At 45.4% G+C, this 21505-nt stretch overlaps 10 protein-coding genes across 10 annotated transcripts; 5 read left to right on the forward strand and 5 right to left on the reverse strand.

Moving 5' to 3' along the window:
- Nucleotides 1-101: 101 nt before the first annotated feature.
- Nucleotides 102-1392, forward strand: N7478_009778 (MDR family NADP-dependent oxidoreductase; the record flags this gene model as incomplete). The annotated part of the gene is made up of 5 exons (XM_056925992.1): nt 102-659; nt 722-860; nt 916-985; nt 1039-1096; nt 1162-1392. The coding sequence occupies 5 exons, from the start codon at nt 102-104 to the stop codon at nt 1390-1392; spliced, it is 1056 nt and encodes a 351-aa protein (XP_056775362.1).
- A 537-nt stretch (nt 1393-1929) lies between these two features.
- N7478_009779 (uncharacterized protein) lies at nt 1930-3401 on the reverse strand (the record flags this gene model as incomplete). Its single annotated transcript, XM_056925993.1, has 3 exons — nt 1930-2963; nt 3027-3153; nt 3234-3401. 3 exons carry the CDS (start codon nt 3399-3401, stop codon nt 1930-1932), a joined length of 1329 nt encoding a protein of 442 aa, XP_056775363.1.
- Nucleotides 3402-4814: 1413 nt separating this feature from the next.
- N7478_009780 (uncharacterized protein) lies at nt 4815-6227 on the forward strand (the record flags this gene model as incomplete). Its single annotated transcript, XM_056925994.1, has 6 exons — nt 4815-4952; nt 5003-5045; nt 5102-5273; nt 5332-5468; nt 5533-5587; nt 5654-6227. 6 exons carry the CDS (start codon nt 4815-4817, stop codon nt 6225-6227), a joined length of 1119 nt encoding a protein of 372 aa, XP_056775364.1.
- A 1391-nt stretch (nt 6228-7618) lies between these two features.
- On the reverse strand, nt 7619-8672 carry N7478_009781 (uncharacterized protein; the record flags this gene model as incomplete). Its single annotated transcript, XM_056925995.1, has 2 exons — nt 7619-8179; nt 8256-8672. The coding sequence occupies 2 exons, from the start codon at nt 8670-8672 to the stop codon at nt 7619-7621; spliced, it is 978 nt and encodes a 325-aa protein (XP_056775365.1).
- Nucleotides 8673-9103: 431 nt separating this feature from the next.
- On the reverse strand, nt 9104-10850 carry N7478_009782 (bZIP transcription factor; the record flags this gene model as incomplete). The annotated part of the gene is made up of 4 exons (XM_056925996.1): nt 9104-9866; nt 9918-10176; nt 10287-10696; nt 10780-10850. 4 exons carry the CDS (start codon nt 10848-10850, stop codon nt 9104-9106), a joined length of 1503 nt encoding a protein of 500 aa, XP_056775366.1.
- A 550-nt stretch (nt 10851-11400) lies between these two features.
- N7478_009783 (NAD-dependent succinate-semialdehyde dehydrogenase) lies at nt 11401-13066 on the reverse strand (the record flags this gene model as incomplete). Its single annotated transcript, XM_056925997.1, has 4 exons — nt 11401-11528; nt 11584-12834; nt 12906-12993; nt 13043-13066. 4 exons carry the CDS (start codon nt 13064-13066, stop codon nt 11401-11403), a joined length of 1491 nt encoding a protein of 496 aa, XP_056775367.1.
- A 443-nt stretch (nt 13067-13509) lies between these two features.
- N7478_009784 (Homoserine dehydrogenase) lies at nt 13510-14676 on the forward strand (the record flags this gene model as incomplete). The annotated part of the gene is made up of 2 exons (XM_056925998.1): nt 13510-13546; nt 13607-14676. The coding sequence occupies 2 exons, from the start codon at nt 13510-13512 to the stop codon at nt 14674-14676; spliced, it is 1107 nt and encodes a 368-aa protein (XP_056775368.1).
- Nucleotides 14677-16185: 1509 nt separating this feature from the next.
- N7478_009785 (Kelch-type beta propeller) lies at nt 16186-17946 on the forward strand (the record flags this gene model as incomplete). The annotated part of the gene is made up of 6 exons (XM_056925999.1): nt 16186-16243; nt 16302-16571; nt 16643-16920; nt 16971-17158; nt 17217-17424; nt 17482-17946. The coding sequence occupies 6 exons, from the start codon at nt 16186-16188 to the stop codon at nt 17944-17946; spliced, it is 1467 nt and encodes a 488-aa protein (XP_056775369.1).
- A 2105-nt stretch (nt 17947-20051) lies between these two features.
- N7478_009786 (uncharacterized protein) lies at nt 20052-20284 on the reverse strand (the record flags this gene model as incomplete). The annotated part of the gene is made up of 2 exons (XM_056926000.1): nt 20052-20212; nt 20263-20284. The coding sequence occupies 2 exons, from the start codon at nt 20282-20284 to the stop codon at nt 20052-20054; spliced, it is 183 nt and encodes a 60-aa protein (XP_056775370.1).
- Nucleotides 20285-20848: 564 nt separating this feature from the next.
- On the forward strand, nt 20849-21280 carry N7478_009787 (uncharacterized protein; the record flags this gene model as incomplete). Its single annotated transcript, XM_056926001.1, has 1 exon — nt 20849-21280. One exon carries the CDS (start codon nt 20849-20851, stop codon nt 21278-21280), a length of 432 nt encoding a protein of 143 aa, XP_056775371.1.
- Nucleotides 21281-21505: the final 225 nt, after the last annotated feature.

Here is a 21505-nt window from a genome sequence, read left to right on the forward strand (position 1 = left end):
TATAAGAGCCTTATAGGAGACTTCTTTCGAAAACCTTCAAAAGGCACAAGCACGACCAAACCTACCCAACTTCAAAACTTAAAAGTTATCTACAATCTACCATGTCTCTTCCTACCAAGACTCAACAATGGATCCTCAACGAGAAGCCATACTCCGAAGCTGTTCTCGAAGGAGACAACCCGACATTTAAACTGGTTACGACCGATATCCCAGCTCTGAAGGACGGCGAGGTCTTACTGAAGACAGTATACCTGAGCAATGACCCCGCACAGCGTGGATGGATTTCACCATACGCGATCCCCGGGCGTCTTTACATGCCGCCAGTTGAAGTGGGCGACGTCATGAAGTCCATTGGCATCTTTCGCGTCGTAGACAGCCGCAGTGCTGCCGTTGAAGTAGGATCCTTGGTCAATGCCGTCTCTGGGTGGGCAGAATACACAGTTATAGATGCGAAAGATGTCATGAATATTACTCCTCAGGCTGGCTTGCCTGAGACTCATTTTCTGGGGGCCCTAGGTCTGCCCGGACATACAGCATACTACGGTCTGACGCAAATTGCCAAGGCTACAAGTGAAGACACCGTTGTTGTTAGCGGTGCTGCTGGGGCTGTGGGTAACATCGCAATTCAGATTGCCAAGAAGATGATTGGATGTAAAAAGGTACATGGTGAACCCTGATTTTCTCGGCGGATATTTGGCTTTATCTAACGAATTTGCTTAAGGTCATCGGAATCGCTGGTACGGATGAGAAGTGTCGGTGGGTAGAGAAGCTTGGCGCAGATGTCTGTCTGAACTACAAGTCTGCATCCTACAAGCAAGACCTTGAGAAGGAGACGAGTGATCTGGTGAATGTTTTCTTTGGTGAGCAATTGCAATCAATGCTCAGCTAGAATATCTACTAATGACCGAGAGTTAGATAACGTTGCCGGAGAGATTCTCGATTTCATGTTGACGAGAATGGCCAGGCATGGCCGTGTCGCAGCTTGGTATGATGCCTAAGATACATATGAAATATTTGATAAGACACTAACTCACCTAGTGGTGCTATTGCCAACTACAACCGAGACAACGACATCATCGGTATCAAGAACTTCTATGTAAGTATCCTTCAGGAAAATTTGTTTAAATTCCAAGTAGTAACACTTAACTAATGTCCTCATAGGAAGTAGTCTATATGCGCCTGCAGATCCTCGGATTCATCAACATTGACTGGTTTGATCATTTACCCGAGGTCCGCGCTATTCTTGTCGACGAGTGGAAGAACGGCAAGCTGATCATTGGAGATGAGAATGAAACGGTTGTCGACACCAGCTTCAAAGACATCCCTCGCACGTGGATGTTGCTATTCTCCGGTGGTAACACTGGTAAGCTTATCACTAAGTTGCAGGAGTAGATATAGATCCCAAGTGATACTGTCAGCGGAGGTAGCCTTTATAAAAATGTCTTGCTGTTCTCAGAATAGAAATGCTGCATTCAAAGGAAAAAAATCGAAGGATTTACATGTTCATTAATTGACCTTGATTTGACCTTGATAATTCATAATATAATCTAAGTACGGTATTCTATATCTGTGCCTCAGGCTCTGTGACTGACTCGTATTTCAGCCCCATTCCGGGGCCGGACCAGAAAGGAATCGCGCTCGTTTGCTACGGAGATGATTGGCGCATTCTTCGTTCCAAGTCACCAATCTAGGCTCAAGGAGCAGCGCAGCGATCATGGTTAGTGGATCGTCGATTTAGGGAAACCCCTGAAGATTTCAAAGGGCCGCCCAGCAAATATTCTCCGCAAAAAGCCCCCGGGAATTGAACATTGAACACCCTGAAAGATTTACACACGCAATGGGTGGTGGTATTCTCAAATCTGCATGTTGGTTCTAATCGAGAAAATCTGTAGCATACAGAGCTCTATTTGATTATAGTCCATGTTTGATTTATTCAGCAAGCTCAGCCTCAATAATTCCAAGTCCTTCTCCCTCGCGCACCCAGTACTTCAACGCGCGCAAGCCATTGGCCTTCAGCAAATTATCCCAGCGCTGACGTGTCCGCTCCAAGCCAGAGCAGAAAATCATAACGGCCATGTCGGTGGTACAAGGAAGTGAGCTAGCATTCTGATCCGGAAGAATGTACTCCTCCATGATAATCTTCGAGAACCCACGCTTCATGGCAGGCTTCAAGTTATTGAAAATAATAGCTGCTTTCTCATCAGACCAGTCATGCATGACGTTCTTGAAATAGTAAGCTCTGGCACCTATAAACTTCTTTGTTAGCATCGGTATTGTATAGTACTGATGGAATGATAAAGTACCTTGTACTGGTTGCACTTCATTGAAGAAATCAAAAACTTGGGTATCCACCTTTGCCGCAGCAAGGTCTTGAGCACCATTTACTTCATCAATGACAGTGGAAAGATCCTCAAGTATTAATTTTCCTGGAGCTTCGGGAAATCGCTGTCGGAATCCAATCAAGTCATGACCGCGACCGGCACCAATGTCCACAAGCAATGGTGTCTCTGAAGTGAGGTCAGGGTGATCCAAGATTTGTTCATTGACAGGGAACCAGTCGCCCCAGTGCAGTCGGTCAGCCCTTTGACCTTCCATAAAACTATTGAATCGGCTCAACGCGAGTGGGTTTTCACAGAGCCAAGTGAATCCATTCTTCTTGCCTAACTCATGTGTATACTGAAGTGGGGCGACTAGGGGATCATCGGGGTTGCGGTAGTTGGTGGCCTCGAGGAACTCAGGTGTCTTTTGGAAGGAGGGGAGGAATTCACAGAATCTGAAGACGAGATAGAAGTTAGTATTTGTACTAGATTTGATCGAACGGAAACGCAGAAGGTCATACAGTGATTCTAGCACGCCAATGGATGGTCGCTTGATCAATTCCTTTGAGAGAGCGGTGGGCAAGTACTCGCAAGGAGCAGGCTCATCCACAACGGAATTGGCGACTAGAACTCGCAAGATACGTTCTGATACGAAAGTTAGTCAGGGGAGAGCTACATATAGGGGTTACCTTTTCAATTGCAACTAACCAACTAATAGAGGGTCTGCGGGCTTTGCAGCTGCCAGCTTGGCAAGGGGCACAGGGGAAGTAGCTTCTGCCAAGATGGGGAAGACTTTCATGTCAAGGGCTACCTTGACAGCCATAACAATGGCGGGCTATTCTCATTGATCCAATGTTACTAATGTGCTTCACTATTTGTACGCCGCAAAGCGGAGAGGGGGTGCTCTAGCCTTACAGAGTACGCCAGCTTGAGAATAGCATCTCTAGGTCGTTCCAGTGAGCGTGCTAACTGCAATGCCTGTTCCTGAGCATGAGCACGGCTGGTTTCAGTACCAGTGGACTTGTAAATATGGAACGAATCCTGAGTGTGCTTCAGCAAAGCCTCGATTTGTTGAATATCCATTGTGAAATACACTGGGGGTGATATTGAGCTGAGCCAAGTCGGTTTATTTCCAGAGACTCATGGCAACTTTTACCTCTGTTAAATAACTTCAGTTAGTCGATCCAATTGTCTATTCCACTAGGGCTAACTGCGCAAGGCTTGTTCGGGAATACCGCTCATTGTCTATGAACGATCGTCAACTTAGGCCGTTATAGCTCGCTTCCTTAGCTTGGCTGCGTTATTATAGTAACGATTCCCGGGCCCATGGGGTCACTCCCAAGCCAATTCCATTTTCTTGGGATCCGCAGCGGGGCGGGGAGCTGGTGGTCCGTTGTCAATGGTGGGTCGATGTGGCGGAATCCCTCCGTGCTCGAAATGAAGGGAAACACATATGTAGTAAGAGGTCCGCGTGTAGCCCTAAAGTACCCAAGTGGGTAATGAAAGCCGGATCTTCATAACTAAGTTAGCCTCTCCATCTAGGCTGATCTCAGTTCATGGTTTACGTATTGCCCTGACAGGTGAAATTTGAAATTTCTCCTATGGGATATGGGGTCAAGAGATAAACATACGTAAGCATATACACATCATGCCTTTGGACCAATAATGAAAGTATCTGTTGGAAGACAATTGGGGGGTTCTCGGTTATTTACAGCTAATGTTTCAACATTTGAAAGTTAGTGTAAAAATTGGAGCCTCAAACTTAGGGCTCCGCAAGTTCGTATTCGAATCCCAATTAACGCTTCTCATGAACATTATCATACCATTACGACCGGATCCCAAATGCGGGCAGTAGTATTGCTGGAAAAAAGCAATTAATCTATTTTCATCTCTTCATCAAATGATCTTATTTTTGAGTCTGTAAGTGTCAAGATACATTTGAATACCAAATCATAATGACCCCCGAAGACCCACAGCTGATGATCCGGGCATCTGGATCCCACTCTGTATCCACTCAAATTTGGAGTGAATTTACTCCACATGGGCAAATTACTCCATATAGTATCTAGTAGCGTCTTGAAAATCCATGCAAATTTGGGTCGAACGTAGATCATACCTATGGTGGCAAGCTAAACGGTTTATGGCATCGTAAAGTTTTACCTAAATCCTTTGCGGAGGGCTGACTGAACCTAATGGAATATTCGGTTTCTGATTAAGTGTGCACAAGGCTTCCATTGATATTTTTCTCCGCGTGGGAAATCGTTGACAATGTGGAGCGTTTTACAATCCCTGCTCATTGTCTCGTGTAGAAAAGGGGTTGATATCTTTAGTTCATGCACAGGATCCATAGTTCCACTTTGAAACTCATCAACGTTATATTTTGCACCTCCGCATTGTTTGTCTCGTCAATATCCATTATTGAGAGACAATACCATTGTATTTCTTTTACTCAGTCTACTGGTCGAGGCTTTCGACCGTTAAGAGAGTCTAGACAAGATGGCCTACAATCTGGCGGCTGAAATGTTTTCCGAGTGGGGGATCGGGACCGTTGTCATCGCAGTTCGTCTATACGCGAGATGGAATGTTGGAAAAGGCCGATTCCAATGGGATGACTTTTTCTTATGCCTTGCGCTCGTCGGTTGTCTACGATTCACTAGATAGCCACACTACTAACATGTATATAGGTTTGCTGGACTTTGCTCACGGTCTCTCTCTATCTTTGTACATGTAAGTACTGCATGCAAATCCTTTTCAAAATAAATTTGCTCACATTCGTAAAACAGCGGTACACCATTCGAATATTGGTCTTAATACGGAGACAGCGATGGCAATTCCTGACAGTATGATGTCAGATTACCGGTCTGGCTCCATTGACGCCTTCGTCGCATGGATTGCATATATTGCCATGGTATGGGCTTTCAAAGGTGTCCTTCTGTGCCTTTACAATAGAATGACGTGAGTCTTCCCAACTATACCTTAAACAAAGGAGCTCTAGTTTAATTTTGACATATAGGCGGGGTCTTTGGGAGCACCGCCTGACAGTGGCTGCGGCATTCCTGTCTACATGCACCTTAATAGCATCGATTTGCGTGCACCTTTTTACTTGCATGCCAGTACACAGAAGCTGGCAAATCAAGCCATATGCTGGTGGTAAGATTATTGAAAACCCTGCGCCGATTACATATTAAATAAAAATAACTGACCCTTTTAATAGATAGCTGCACTCTGCGACCATTAAACTACATCATCATTGAAACCCTCAGCATCATGTACGTGAATTCTCCGTTGAGTGACCCCATACCCGCAAGCCCTAACACCTCTATCTCTTCTATTAGAACCGATATTGCCGTGATGGCCGTACCGATACCCCTCGTCATTAAGGCTGGAATCCCCATCAGGCAAAAGCTATTACTCTGCATCTTATTCTCTTCCGGGATCTTCGTTATGGTCGCTGCAGTTCTCCGCGCGTACTACTCCGTCAAAGATATTTCAACACTTTCCACTGCACTGGGCTGGGCATCACGCGAAGCGATTGTCTCCGCGTTGACAGTCTGTGCACCGGGTATCAAGCCATTGATCAGCAACTCTCGATGGTTCTCCACACAGGGTTCTAGTAGCGGTGGCCTTAGCACCACACCGTATGGGAAAGGAAGCAGTGTTTTCCCCGGGTCGAAGAGCTTTGGAGGAGATAAGCGTATGCACCCCTATGAGCTCGCTTCCTCCCTGACTTGGGGAAAAAACCGACCAGGCTCAAGTGCCGAGAGTCAGGAACATATTGTGGTGCAAACGAAAACAAGCGCGGAGCCTTCTCATTCAAGTTCTCCTCCTAATCATGGTAATGAGATTATGGTCACAACGGCGGTTACTCAATCCGAAGAAAGAAATGAGGACGACTATATGCACCGCTAGGTCCAATAATCTGGTCTCAAAGCCATATTTACCCCCTAGGCTCTGGCAGATGTGCGTGGGTAACTTGTATAATAAATTTCATAGAATATTATGTCATTATCCTCAACACTTATAGTCTCAAACTGGTGGGCTATAGATCTGGATTGAAATATAAGCTGGAATGAAAAAGGCAAAATTGGGCAGAAGGCAACCACGTCTCAAGCAGCATACAGGTGGGGTTATTATTGGGAGGAAGAACATATGCCTCCCCATCTACCTGCCACTCGCTTGAGTGTAACTTACTAACCTCATTTTCGAGCTTTTACCGCCTCATTACCTTTGAATCATCAAAATACGCCACGAGAAGAACTTTTTACGATCTGAATAACTTTTCATATGTATTACCGCCTGTATCTCTTGTGTGGTAAAAAAGAGGTTACCCATGTTGACTGTGTCCCAAATCAGCAAATGGCAGATCACGCGCAGCGACGCGATCATACTACGCGTGCGTGGGTGAACCTGATATAGCCTATATTTAAATGCACATTCATACTGGGGCTTCGGAAGATGATGATAGGCCCTGTATCAAGAAAGGAGGGGATAGTAACCGAACTACTCCCGTGATAGCCATTTAGGGGGCTGCCTATGCATGTTTTGGAGGAATTGTCACAGGGTGTTTAAATATTGGAAAGCGTGTCTGTAAATATCTCTCTCTTTATTTTTTGTTTGAAAGGTAGCCACCTCAAGTGCTATATGTCTGGTATGATAATCCTCTCCCTAGTTAGTACATGAATGTCCATTTGTAAGTAGGCCTTCCTTACTATTCGACGCTGAAAGATTCCAACGATTTTGTCCTCTTCACCTAGTTTGACGGTGACCTAGCAACTCTCTGTATACACATTTTGAGCAACTACGTTCAAGCTTACCTGGCGGGCGGATGAAGCTCCGTTACTAATCCTTAGCTTAAAATTGGTTGTAAAAATCAGATGACAAACGACATCGACATTTATTTATAAACTTCCAGTGTCTACCATAATAGCTGGACCAAGGAAGTAGACTCGTATCTCAGGTAACCTTCATAAACAGAACAAAGAACTGAGAAAAAGCCGCATAAAGTTTCTTTCCAAACAGTGACACGCCCTTTGGGTCCAGAGAGGTAATCTCTACATTCTTCGTAGAACATCCCAGTTTCACACTCCTTCCGTTCAATCTATCGGAGATCCAAGAGAAAGCGTCGACCGATCCTGCGATCCCTTCCGAGGCATGCGACCCGTTCAAATCCCGTTGATATCGAATACGAGATCCCTGGGCGCAGTAGCTAGCAATCAATTGATCTGTATCCTCCACAGGGCTGACCTGGTCCTTAACGGCCTTGTAGACGAACAAAGGTGCAACGGGAACGCCATGGAATCCTAAGTACCTGATAATTGAAAGACAGTCTGCGGAACCGCATCAAGGAAGGCCCTCTCTCCACCCTTGAAAAATGAAAATATGTCCTTGTTTGCACCGGCCATATTTGCATAGTAATAAGAGCCATTGGCGATAGAATAGAACTCCGCCGCTTTCGAAGGTATCAAAGTCTGATTAAGCCACCCCGTCATATTCGGGAAGGCTTTTGCGGTACCAAATGTTCCTGAAAATGCAAGGCCTGCGCTTAAACCATTGTTAATGGTCTGAGTGACAGAGGTGATATTTGGTACAGTTCCGCCGAGTGCGACGCCCGAGAAGTTAAGTTCTGGTGCGTAGGAATACTGGAGCTCGGCAGCCCAGGCCGATGCTAAAGAACCTCCGGAGTATCCCCAAAGAGCGTAACGCGGATTGGCCGATAGGCCCTTTGATTGTCCTTCCTTGAGAACAGCACGGGTAGAGTCCAAGACTGCGTGGCCAGATTGGAGACCCGCTGTGTACTGGGCATCCAGTCCTTCGTAATCTGTGGTGTATACCCACCAGCCTTTGTTAAGAGCTGCTCCTATCTATACTCATTGATAACAGACCTATTGTTAGATAGCATATTTTCGAACAGAGTAAAATGGTGGATTAGCAGCTTACCATGCCAAAATCTGGCTCGTAGAAGTCCAGGGTTTCGTTTCTTGTCTGAATGAGATATGAAGGGCTGCTATCCACATTGGCACTATCATAGTACACCTGATATCCAAGCAACTTTGTGGGATTCGAGTTCTTCGGCTCGATTAATGTAACGACCGATGCAGCGGCCTTGCCTAGACTATCTGTAGTTCGGAACAGATACTGGACAACACATTTGACAGACACATCCATGGGCAAAGTCAAAAGGGCCTCCAACTTGGTGTTGACCGATCGAGAACGAATCGCCGTGCCAGCTTCATAGTTACTGATATTTATTGGTTGAGAATACCACGGATCTAGTGAAGGAGGTTTCACTGAAGCGGCAACAGAAGAGAACAAAAGAGACAATAACGAGAGACTAGTTATCAATGCTGAACGCATTTTGATGGATGCCGGGCGGTGCCTTTGTTGCCAGTTTATTCACTGCTCTGCAGTAGTACTGGACATGGGTCCATCGAAAGTGACTGGGATCGCGCAACTTTATACAGTTTATGCGTGCGTACGAAGTACGGTCTAAATTGTGTTGCCATCATGATGCTCATCTTTTCCGTATCTGGAAAAGTTTACTTCGTTTTTCGGTTAGTCGAGCAGCCCCCAGTCTCCACTAGGATCCACGACCCGCGACCGTGGACTCCTTCTTTGCTTGAGAAAGCAGGGATTACGCCCATCATGGTACATACTGGTTATAACAGCAACTCGGGGGCCATGGAGCTCCGCTATCCGAGGCATGGCGCGATGCTCACAATCCGATCCTGCGAGTATGTGCCAAGTTCCCTCGATTCGAGAATTGATCAACACAGCCAGAAAACTTCTTAGTAGCCAAATGCAAAGCAAGATCGACCAAAAAACTCGGCAAGGCTCTGCTGGCTATATAAGGAGAAGTCAATAAAACTTCGATACGTCTGGAATGTCGTGTTGTCAAGCGGACGGGGGTAGCTCAAAACGTTTTGCTTTGCCGGGATAAGAGGAATTCCCTCTGCTGATATATCGGTCGCGTCCGAATCGAAAAGCTCTGGGTATTTGCCGAAGAATGCAGGGTCCATTTTGTACTGCAAAGTACCTGCGTCCATCTTGAGTTTTGTGAATACTGCTTGGCAATATGCAGGAGTAGAAAATAGTGTAGCCACATCAAGAGCAGGCAGTACGGCCATAGTTAAGTCATTGCTTGGCGTAGTGGATGCGAGATTTGCGATAACATCCGTAACGCGAACGTAACATTTGGCTGCTGGAGCATCCATAACAAGATCATCCATAGAAGCCTCGACCACGTAACTGCTGACTGTGTCGCAGAATATCTCATCAATGCGAGGATTTGCAGCATGGAATCGGATGAGGCGGTCGCGAATCGTAGGAAACGGTATCCAGTCAATCACGTGTGGGTATTCAGTTTGAAGCTGCATGCTGGTAGGCTTATATTTTCGATGTACCCTGCAAAATGTTTTTGTGCTAGGGAAAATTTGCCAGGCTGTTAGATGGACGATATGGTAAAATCTTGTTTTTGCATACCATGCCATCGCGTCCGGCCGACTTATGCTGTTGAAGAGTGATAGTATCATCAATATTTGATTGTAAAAGCTATTTATATGTTAGAACTGTATATTATTTCAGGAATGGCACTCAACATACAGATAGGTGGAGCCTTCAGCGAGCGGTCTTATATGTTGCATCTGCCTTTTCAAGAGGTTTTGTAAAGCCAGGATGTGGTCGGAAAACGGAGAGTTTGTCACTGTCCAAGACCTCCCTAGCATACTACTCGAGTCTTGACAAAGAGAAAGATTGCTAGCATAAGTTTGTGACCCCATCTGATATTCGAAAGACCAAATGTCCGATAGTGAAGGAGAAAGAACACTAATATTGGCGCTGGGATCAAAAGAAGGGGCCTTTTCTGTCTTCATGAGGCTCGTTTCGATATTCGAAGACTCTGGATGAGCGCTCTTTCCATACCCTTGTATCCTGTTAGTCTCATATTCACGATAATCAAATAAATTGATTCACCTATTGTCATAGTCTCATTATGCACGTTCTGGTTTCTATCAAAGCTAAAGACGTTCATGTCATTTAGCGCGTCCAGGTCCAAATCCGAAATACCGGCTTGAGTTGGAAACGAGGATTGCTCCTGTGGGGAATTGAAAGATTCTACTATAGCCCCAGGCTCCGTCTCAGATTCAACTTTCTCGTCGGAGCTGCCTTGGAGTGCGGTAGAAATTGTGCATGTGAGGGCCTCCATGGATGATATGTATCGAGATAATTTGGACTGAACATCAAGAAGTTCTTTTCGTAATTTGCTGTTCTCTTCTCGCAGCTCATGAATTATCTCATTTTCAGGCTTATCCTTTGATTGTGCTTGATTTCGAAGTTCTCTCAGAGACTCTTTTTGCCTTCGACGAAAGGCTTGTTGAGATAATCTATTGCGAAGTCGTCTGAGCCAAAGGAGGGTTAACGTAGCTGCTTGCGAGATAAAGAATGATTATAAATTAGAAAAACATACCGTTTCTCGATTTCATCATTCTCAGTCGATTGAATGGCGTTACTATGTTCATTGGATTGCTGTAGCCGCATTGCGATCTAGGTTGTTCGTCAAATAACGATCTGCGAGGCTCGTGCAACAATTGTAGTATGCGCTGGAGGCTGGATACAAAGTGAATGAGATTATATTCGAAGTATCACCAAGTATCAGGATGAATGAAAGCAATAGATACCTGACATGATCTTTTAATTATGTCACGGCTTCAAGTTGGAGATAGCGAGAAGGCACGGATATAAACAACGGGAAACAGCGTGCCTTTCCCGACGTGCTATTCCCGATATTCCCGCCATTCCCGAGATGGGACCAACCCCGCTCCACCGTGCGAATCAAGACGACAGAGAGCGCTCCAGAGAAATTTTATTCGTCAAAAGAAGTCGTCGAACGATGATAAGGTAGAAAAATATACCTAAAAAGGATGTTGATGGGAGAAAGTCTAACCTGCTGATGGTGAATTCGTCAATACTGAGCCCGGGCCTGTTCAACTATCGCGTGCGAGGTACTACAAGGCAGGGAAAAAAAGAGAATACGTGTAAAATTCATCAGCTTGTTTCAATTCCCAGTATACATTCACATTTATGAAGATTAATGAATGGTAAGAGTGCCAGTCTTTGAGACCAGGTACTCTTCAATTGCAACATCCTTTCCAGCCTCCTTTCCATAGCCAGACTCTTTGATGCCACCAAATGGCGATTCGGCACATGATGAGTTGCCTAGCAGGCGGTTAGTGTAAATCTATTTAGAGAAGCGGAAGGCTGAGGAACTCACCTGTGTTCATGCCGATCATGCCAGCCTCAAGGGATTCAAGCATTCTCCAAGTGCGATCAACGTCCCTCGTGAAGAAGTATGAAGCCAACCCCATGGATGTGTCATTTGCCATCTTGACCACTTCTTCTTCACTGTTAAACTTATACAACCCCAAGAGAGGGCCAAAAATCTCCTCCTTGGTCGTCAACATGTCACTAGTCATCCCCGAGATAATTGTGGGTTCGAAGAAGTAACCGTTGCTCAAGTTTGCCGGTCGCTTTCCTCCACACAAAACTGTGGCGCCTTTCTCAACAGCGTCCGCAACATGTCGCTCAAGCTTCTCAACTCCCCTGCTGGTAGTTAAAGGCCCCATTGTAGTGGATCTATCGGTGCCATGACCAACGTGGATTTTACTCTGTGTTGCCTCAAGCATCATGTGTGCAAATTTCTCATAAACGCCGCTTTGAACATACACACGGTTGGCGTGAGTGCATGCCTGGCCAGCAGTACGCCACTTGAGAACCATCAATGCAGCAACCGATTCGTCAAGATCGCCGTCATCGAAGACAATGAACGGGCAGTTACCCCCCAGTTCCATTGTAACCTTCTTCAGTCCTTGGCTGCAATGTTTGGCCACAATACTTCCTACCCTTGTGCTCCCAGTGAAAGTGACCTTTCGGACAAGTGGATGCTTGCAGAGTCTCTCACTAACCGAAGGAGTATTCTCATTATCGGTAGAAATAACATTGAGAACACCAGCCGGTAGTCCTGCGCGAATAGCAAGATCTGCTAACGCATTGACGCTAAGAGGAGTTTCTGGAGAAGGCTTGACGATCATGGAGCATCCTGCAGCCAAAGCCGCAGCAACCTTGCGAATAACCATAGCGACCGGGAAGTTCCAAGGTACCAAAGCAACACTGACACCAATTGGCTGCTTAATGACAAATGTACGGCGATCTGATACGGATGGCTGGGAAATAGAGCCTCGAATGCGCTCGGCCTCGCCGGCGAACCACCAAGCAAATCCCAGAGCGTAGTCGACTTCGCCAAGAGCCTCGGTCATAGGCTTGCCAGTCTCATAAACCATAATCTTTGCGATATCTTCTCTGGCGTTGGTGATTAATTCGTGCCACTTGAGCAATATCTTGGCGCGAACGCGTGGGTTGACATGACGATAGTCTTCGAAGGCCTTCTGGGAAGAGACGACATATCGGTCTACATCCTCTTCTTGGTTCGTGGGGCAAGATGCGAAGACTTTGTTAGATCCTGGGTCTGTAGTTGTGAGTATCTTGTAAGCCTCGGTTCGAACACGACTTATCATGATTCTTTTTGGAGACACATACCCTCGACATCGAATCGCTTTCCTGAGATGGCTTGAGCCCAGTTACCGTTTAATAGAGAGGCCTCGTGTAGAATTGAGGGGTCATTAAGCTGCAGAGATTAGAAATGGCGTCTCAACTATGAGAGAGGAAGAAAATACCTGAAGTGTTTCATTGGCCGACATTTTGACTTCTGATCGAAAGAGCGAGATCATTAAAGTTGCATCCACAGATAAAAATGCAAGAGCGACCGCGAATTTTATATACCAATAGAATCTCGCACCCGTGGATATCTCCAGATAAAGATAAAAAGTTATCTCACAATCTGATTACGCCTTTTACCTCTTACCACTACGAACAACTCGTCATGAAGCAAGATAGGTCCCGTGCGTTAGAACTTATGTCAGTGCCTGATATGGTAAAACGGGATACCCCACACGTGTGGGTCTGCCGATCCTTTGACATTCAAGCAATCTAGTCATCGTTGGATTACCTGACACTGAGAAGTTGACAAAACACAGAATGACAATATTCACAGACCCCGCGACAGGAAGAGGCCCCTTTGAGCTTTAAATACGACCATCGGATCGGAGATGATGTTTCCTCCAAATTCTCCTGCTTCATCACAATGCCGTCTCCCAAGCAAGTTAACATCGCCATTATTGGTAAGTTGCAGGTATTTCTACCTTGCTTGTACTAGAGATTAAACTAACAGAGCATCATAGGCACTGGGGGCGTCGGAGCTGTTTTTGTTTCCCAGCTAGCATGGCTCGCCAAGCATCGACCCTCCGTTCACCTTAGTCTCTGCTATATCGCGATGATCGATAAGGCGCTATACCATCCCAATTATTCGGAAATAAATATTGATACAGCGGTACCTACATTGGAATCCACTGGACAGGCTCCTCCAACAATCCCAGAGATTGTCGAATATCTCGCTGGTGCACCCCATAAAGCGATCATGGTTGACAACACTAGCTCAGGAGCTATTGCTGAGTCGTACCCTCAATTCCTTGCTCGTGGAATAAGCATCATCACACCCAACAAGAAGGCTTTCTCTGGAAATTACAAACTGTGGCAAGACATATTCAGTGCCGCTGAATTGGGTCAGGCTTTGGTTTTCCATGAATCATCAGTCGGCGCAGGAATGCCCATCATCTCAACAATTAAGGAGCTAGTTCAGACCGGAGATGAGGTTACCCGGATCGAGGGTGTCTTCAGTGGAACAATGTCGTTTTTATTCAACTCTTTCTCACCCATTTCAGGAACCGGTGGCAATGCAAAATGGTCAGAGATTGTCAAACAGGCAAAAGATTTGGGCTACACGGAGCCGGACCCGCGTGATGATCTTAATGGCCTGGACGTGGCACGAAAGCTCACTATCCTGGGACGTCTTGCGGGTCTGCCTATTGAATCGCCATCTTCATTCCCTGTGGAGAGTTTGATTCCCAGGGAACTCGAAGGTGTGGCTAACGGCAACGAGTTTATCCTACGACTTAATGAGTTTGATGATGAAATGGAGAAAGAAAAGAATGCGGCAGAGAAGGCTGGAAAAGTCGTGCGATTCGTGGGTAGCATTGATATGGCTTCCAAACAGGTGAAGGTTGGCATGGAATGGTTTGATCCAATGCACCCAATTGCAACATTGAAAGGAAGTGATAATATTATCAGCTTTTTCACCAAGCGTTATGGTGCTATGCCGCTTACTATTCGGGGTGCTGGTGCTGGCGGAGATGTCACTGCAATGGGCGTCACTGGCGACTTACTTAAGGTGATCACTCAGCTTCGCGACTGATCTGGATATCTAATAAATTATATTATTTGTTATACCACGAAAAAAATGTAAAAAAGAAAAGCTATACGTTCATGAAATCTGCTTCTTGACATGCAGAGTAGACACATTGTACGAAATATGTGGTGTTTTCTTGGAAAGAATTAAAGATTCGGGGTATTAAAAACAACCGAGCGGCCTGCCAAAGCGCCCAGGCGATATGGAAGTAGTACAAAATTGTGAATATATTAGACTGAAAACGAACCTTGAAAGTATACTCTATGGCTATGCAGTTGATAAATCATTGGTCAGGAAGCATCATCATATCCGCTATCCTTTCAGCCTCTGCCATTCTCATTTAGTAAGAAATCTTGTTCGGGTGATATGACCTCCAACCCTCCCCTGAACTTAATGCGAGAATATAAACTGATGTCCTTTTGCTAGTAAGGAAAGGTACAAAAAGAAAGGGGGGTTAGTCAAGTCTAAAACCGGGGGCAAATCTTAGCGTAGAAGCCTATATTGCGCCAGATCGGTAAACTCACTCAGGTGGGGTAAGGGACCGGAGGTAAGCAACATTTGAAGGCCTTCCTCCCGTCCGGCCAAATGTTGTAAGTTTGCTGCACCTTAGGGTGCAGTGCAATACATTCGGGCGATGTTTGGGGCCGCAGAAGCTCAAGTTTGGCGGCGGCGGCCGTCCACCAAGCCTGCTGAGCAAAAATCAAACGTCCCCGGGAAGGCTCGAACTTCCAACCTCCTGATTAACAGTCAGACGCGCTAGCCAATTGCGCCACGGAGACGATTGGTTGACACATAGCGCTGTCCACCGGTGGGGCTGTGATCGTGAGTTCCCCTTGCATGTGGAGCACTGCTTCAATTGACATCTTCAATGATGTGTCTTCGGCCGGGAAGCACTTGATTGGCTATCACACTGCTTAGCCGCCCACGCTAGCTGCAGGTGCACTTACTGTGCACATGTGGGCCATATGTAAATAACCGCCGTCTCATCAGCATATTGAGCAATGCAAAGATCTATTTATGGATCACCTCCAGTGGGCGCGTATGGCATTTTCTTGCCTATTGTGTGGTGTTGTTTGAGGAAACATCAGAATCTCGCAAATTTTCCAATTCCTCTTTTCTCTCTCTTTTTAGTTACTTTGTTCAAGAATCGTCCAGGATATTGGCCCTGCCCCCATTGCTTCGTCGGCCTTATACTTTTTCTCTTCGTAATGCCGCCGAGTGGAATTCAGCCTCTTTTCTTACATTAACACGCTCTTTCTTACGCGTTCTAAACAATTGAACCTCACACATGGTTCAACCGGTCCGATACGTCATGAATGCTTTATTACTGTTAGCTCTTTGCAGCACACAGCTAGCTTTAGCGGTCCCTACTACGAGTATCTGGAAAAGAGATGTGCTTTCTGATTTATCGGGTGGGTGGTGCCGGAGCTATAAATTTGGAGGTATTATTCATCTGCCCTACTGGACTATGTTGGCCAGCTTATCTGATTCTATTCAGTGAGCATTGCCAATAATATGCTTTACATGGTTGGCTTGGATGGTGGTCTTATCCCTGGCGATGAAGACTCAAATCGTATGTTCCGAGATTCTGCTCCCCTGAGTATTCTATTTCTTATTATTGACTCAGCTAGATCATTATCTTATGACGCTTGATCTGACTTCCTCATTTTCTGTCAACGATGGATCAAATTACAAATTAACTATTATCAATGACACCGTCCCGGACGTTAAATACCAAGCATTTTGGCCTAGTCGCGATAATTCGACATTATATATGTACGGGGGAATGTTTCTTAACAACGTGTCGACTGATACTGGGATTTGGGCGTACAGCCCAAACCAGAAAGTCTGGCAAATACTAGAACAAGAGATTATCATTCCCACGCGGCTCGTCAACGGAGGTATGTACTTAGCAGCATAATATCCTTGATCTATGCATAATGTATATGAGAGCTGACACGAATTCCTATAGCCAATACGAATGCACCTCAAATCCAGGCTGCCTATTGGGTTGGTGGATACCAAGATTCGGATACGACTGTCACGATTACGGACTCGACTGTGAACTACGCCAAAGGAATGATTCAACTGAATACAACCACCGGAATCTACACCTCACTCGAAGCACCTTTCACTCCTGTTCAGGATGGCTCATTAAGTTACATCCCAGTCGGAGAAATGGGTATCTTGGTATACGTTGGTGGAGAAATTCCATCAATTCAAGATGGAATCAACGCAACCCTAGTTCCAGTTAGTATTAAGAAAAATTTCATAATAGAAGATTACTGATTCCTTTGCAGAATAAATGGGATTATGTGCAGGTCTATGACATCGCCAAGGCTAAATGGTACAATCAGACCACTAGCGGCTCAGGCGTATCTCGGACTCAATACTGTGCCTCTGTTCAGCATGATGAATCGTCTTCATCATATGAGATATTTTTTGTCGGTGGTGCGGACTTTGAAACGGAAGATGTAATCACGGATGTGTATGAGCCAACTATTTTTTCCTTCTTGTTGAACCTCATGCTAATAAGCAGTGTCTAGGTCATACTTGTCAATTCCATCTTTCAAATGGTATCAGGCCAGCCCAGTTGATACAGGTAGAATGACTATGGACTGTGCCACATACGGCTCCCAGATCTTCGGAGTCGGAGGGCGTCTTGCTTGGTATGTGGACGAAAGGGCTGGCTGCTATAAAATGCCTGCTTTCATATACGATGCTGAGTCGCAGGCTATCAGAACCGACTTCGATGTAAGTAATGGCGATAAACTACCACCTTCGCTTTCGAAAGCTAACAAAACATGACAGCCCACAAGAACCGCATACTCGGTCTCTGCCTCAACCTACGATGATATCAAAAAGTCACCTTATCCCTCCAAGTGGGCAGATTCAAATCTCAAGGCCCTCTTTGTGGCCGCGAACACGAATAAAAGTTCCACCAACAGTACATCAACGGCTAAAGATGCAATTTCAAGTTCAAACAGCTCGACTAATACAGGTGCTATTGTCGGTGGTGTTGTTGGAGGTGTGGCTGGCCTTATAATCACTGGGGCCTTGGTGTATTTCTGCATTTTCAAACATAGGAAAAATAAAAAGGCAGCACATGGAGTCGTCACAGAAAAGCCTTCTGTTTTGATTGATAGCCCAGCAAGGGCAGGTCAAGTATTATCAGAACTTTGGGATGCAAAAGATCCATCGGAGCTTGGTGGGAACGGACGGTCTGAGTTAGCCAGTCGTCGGGCAACGACAAGATTTGAGCTGGCTGGAAAATAGATTTCTTGATAATTATATTAAAGCCGCATTCTGTATAAATAGGAATTTGATATTTCATTCTCAGGCTTGTAATTCTCCTGCTGGGTACATGTATCATTCCATGGAAAATACATACATTATATAGAAAGCAAAACTCGGCGATATCCCCCATTATGACACCAAAACCAATCGGTCAAATACTTCACTTCTTATATCAAACCCGAATCATTGCAAGGTTCCAGCTCAAGCTTCTCATAGCTCGGCGGTGCATCAATCATATCAAACGGACTTTTGTAGCTGTCACCGACCAATCCCCAGAATGAAACTCTTGCGATCGGATGCGCGGGAAGCTTGGCTATATCCTTTCGGAACTGTGTTTTCATCAACCCTTTTTCTTCACTGGGGATGTCAAACCCTCGAGCTTGTCGACAACATCCACATTCAACGGTACAATGCCCGACCCCCAGCTTCCGCGAGGACCCAATATTGCGGTTAAGGCAACAGCCACATCCCCGAGCGCAGCATCCTTGTCGACTAGTACATTCTTCAACGAGTACGCGGTGCATGTACCACTGCGGATTGGACCGCCATAGCTCAAACCCTCTTTTTTCCACTCCGGCGATTAAACAAGAGCGATAATGACACAACTTCTGTGCCAAGCACCAGTATTTGATATTCAAATCACGAAGCTTTTTTTCTTGGGCTTCTGTTTGTGAAAGATTGCGCCGTTTTTTAATTGATATTTCTTCCTGGACAACCTCTCGAAGATCTTCCTCCACAAATAGAATTTGATGTGGGATGTAAGTAGCCTTGGGTCTATCATCAACTTGTTTCCTCCAGCATTCTAAGTGGGAATGCATGCGATATCTTTGGAGGAGATTAATATCCCTGGATTGCTCGATCTTGAATTCCCTGGGATTCTTGTCGCCCTTCAACCCAATGCCCAGCTCTTTCAATATTCTGGAATGATCGTCTTGATGTTGCCTCTGGGTTTCAGTCTCGGTTCCTACCCTATCCATGGCAGTATTCACTGTTATTGAGGCGCTAGTATTTCAGCCGCCTTTTTTATATCACGTCGAGAAGTAAGATGAAACGACACACTCGAAGGTGACAACTTGGTGAAATTGAATGAATTATATAACTGATAGGAATTTTTTCCACAGATACTTCAGATTAGACCTCCGACTTCGAAATAGTTAGGTAATTTTTAGACGACTTTTTAGACGATTTCTTTAATGGTTAGGGTGTCATCCATGGATCATTGGGACCATTCAAAACTGGCCAAGAACGTCTGCGGAGCCGAAGCAGACATAACAGTACAACGGCTCCGCCTCCGAATGAGAAGAAAGGGGAATAAAGTTAGGCAATATCAAGCCTCATAAGTTCATAAATTCAAGCTTTTTGACAGTGAATTTTAGTCAAGTAGGTTCTAATAACATGTATTGGACAAAAGGGTTTGATGGATTTTACCTCTACCTCGGCTCCCAAATTTTGAAGCAACGAAGGCCCAACCTTTAGTGCCAACGCAGACTACACAACAGGTAAATAAAATCCGAAGTAAGACCTAGTCTATAATAATCTTTACCACACAACACGAGGACAGTGATGATGAGCCATGCTCTAACAAAGTCAGCTTAGGCTCATAGTATTTGAAAATAAAGCTCATCGGGCTTAAATTTAATTTTATCTGTGGTAAATAGGCGCTTGTGTGGGATTAATTACGCGTTCAAGAGTCGCGGTTATCAATGACAACAGCTACGAGGCCCTAGAGCTTGACATACAATGTATAGCACACACAGAGGTATTGATAGACCGAATTCTCAATCTGAAAATCAGCTAAGCTCTAGGATCATAATGCATAAGACGCTAGAGGCAACTAGTTGACTGGCTCTTTCGGACTGCACATCACCCGACCCACCCCAAAGTAATTTTGGCACATAACGAGGAAGAAGTCAGAGTGGGGATGTCTGTTGATAACGTGATGGGCGAACAGAATCCATTGCAGAATTGTTGGCTGTGAATACAAAATTAAGTCCTGTTCTTCAGAAAACTCCCATGACAAGAACTTATTTCTGTCTGCATGATCCGTCGATCCCTGGCTTCGTTGGCCCATGGTGAGATTGTCACTAATTTCCGTTATCGTCATTACTGGCAAGTGCGCTGACGATGGACTTCGCTTCGTCGATATCATCTGAATCATGAGCCTTGAGGCCATACGACTGCATGAATTGGGTCCAGCCACCATAGGATTTGACAATGGCTCTCTCAGCCGGGGTCAGAGGTGGTTCTAGTCATATTAGTATCCACAACACGTGGCGCGTGGAGAACAGGACATACGAAGTGAATCGGTGGCAGGCATGTTGATTTTGGTAGATGTGTGTATTTTGATTGTCAAAGGTTCTAGCGAATCGAGTTCACAGCTGAAATTCCAATGACTAGTAGAGAGGAATATGGAAGATGTAAGATGAAAGTGGGGAACTTGAAGGTGTGGGGGGCACGATAACGATAGAGGCTTGCTGTGTTTAAAATGTGGGCGCTAAGCCACCAACAAAGTCTGACTATGAGCTACCTTTGTGTGAAAGCCTCGATCACTTCTTCAAATATTTGAATATAGGCACCACACTGTTTACCTAGGCTGTCTCTGTTCTTGTTTGCTACATGACCTAACGAACAAATGAACTATCGTCCCGCAGTGGCCGCGTCGTGTCTCTTGTGCCCCACCGTGCGCAACCCTTAAGCTTCACTTTCCCAATAGTACCACTCGGTATAGACAAGGGTCACTTTGTTCTGAGGCAACTTTGAGGTTTTGGTGCCTAGTCAGGTTCCCGCGTCTCTTGAGTCTTTGCCCTGATTTCATTCATTTACCCCTCCATTTCTTTATCCATCTCATTCGTCACTATCTACAATTTTCCACACCTCAACCATGTCAACGACAATCACTGTCGCTGTTTTTCGGGGCGACCCGCTTGACTGGGCCATGTACCGCCACACGGCAATCCATGTTCAATACGCAGACGGAGAAGACAACATTCTGCACGTTACTGGCGCACATCCGTTCTTCGAATACATGCTCCAAAACGACCACCCGTCACAGGTCAGCGCGAAGCTCGAAGCTTTGATCCCGGTATCAAGTCCCTCGGATGACTTTACTAAGGCCATGATTCAAAGCATGTGTGCTATTACTGCTGTGCGAAACGACTTGGAGCACACAGATTGGAATTGCCAGAATTGGGTTGGGGAGGCGCTGGCGAACTTGGTAGCTATTGGATGCATTACTCGAGAAGAAAGATCGGACGCGCTCGAAAAGATGGTTGATGTTTGTTTGGAGGCTGAAGATGAGCCCAAGGATATGTGAGTGCGAAATGTTGTCATCCAAGTCAGTGGCCTCCCACTAACAATTTCTCTTTCATGCCATAGGTGGGGCTGATGATTCTTTTTAACTGGGGCCAGGCGTTATTGTTATTGCATTTAGTGGCATACATAATGTTATGAGCGATTCTTTGGTACAAACGGTACTAATATTTAATTCGTCAATCATTTTATCCTCCAACATCCTCCCTCCCACATCTTATCTCCAAAC

The sequence above is a fragment of the Penicillium angulare genome, assembly GCF_028827245.1.
Source record: "Penicillium angulare strain IBT 27051 chromosome Unknown utg000007l_segment0_segment0, whole genome shotgun sequence".
In the NCBI taxonomy this organism is placed as follows: Eukaryota; Fungi; Ascomycota; class Eurotiomycetes; order Eurotiales; family Aspergillaceae; genus Penicillium; species Penicillium angulare.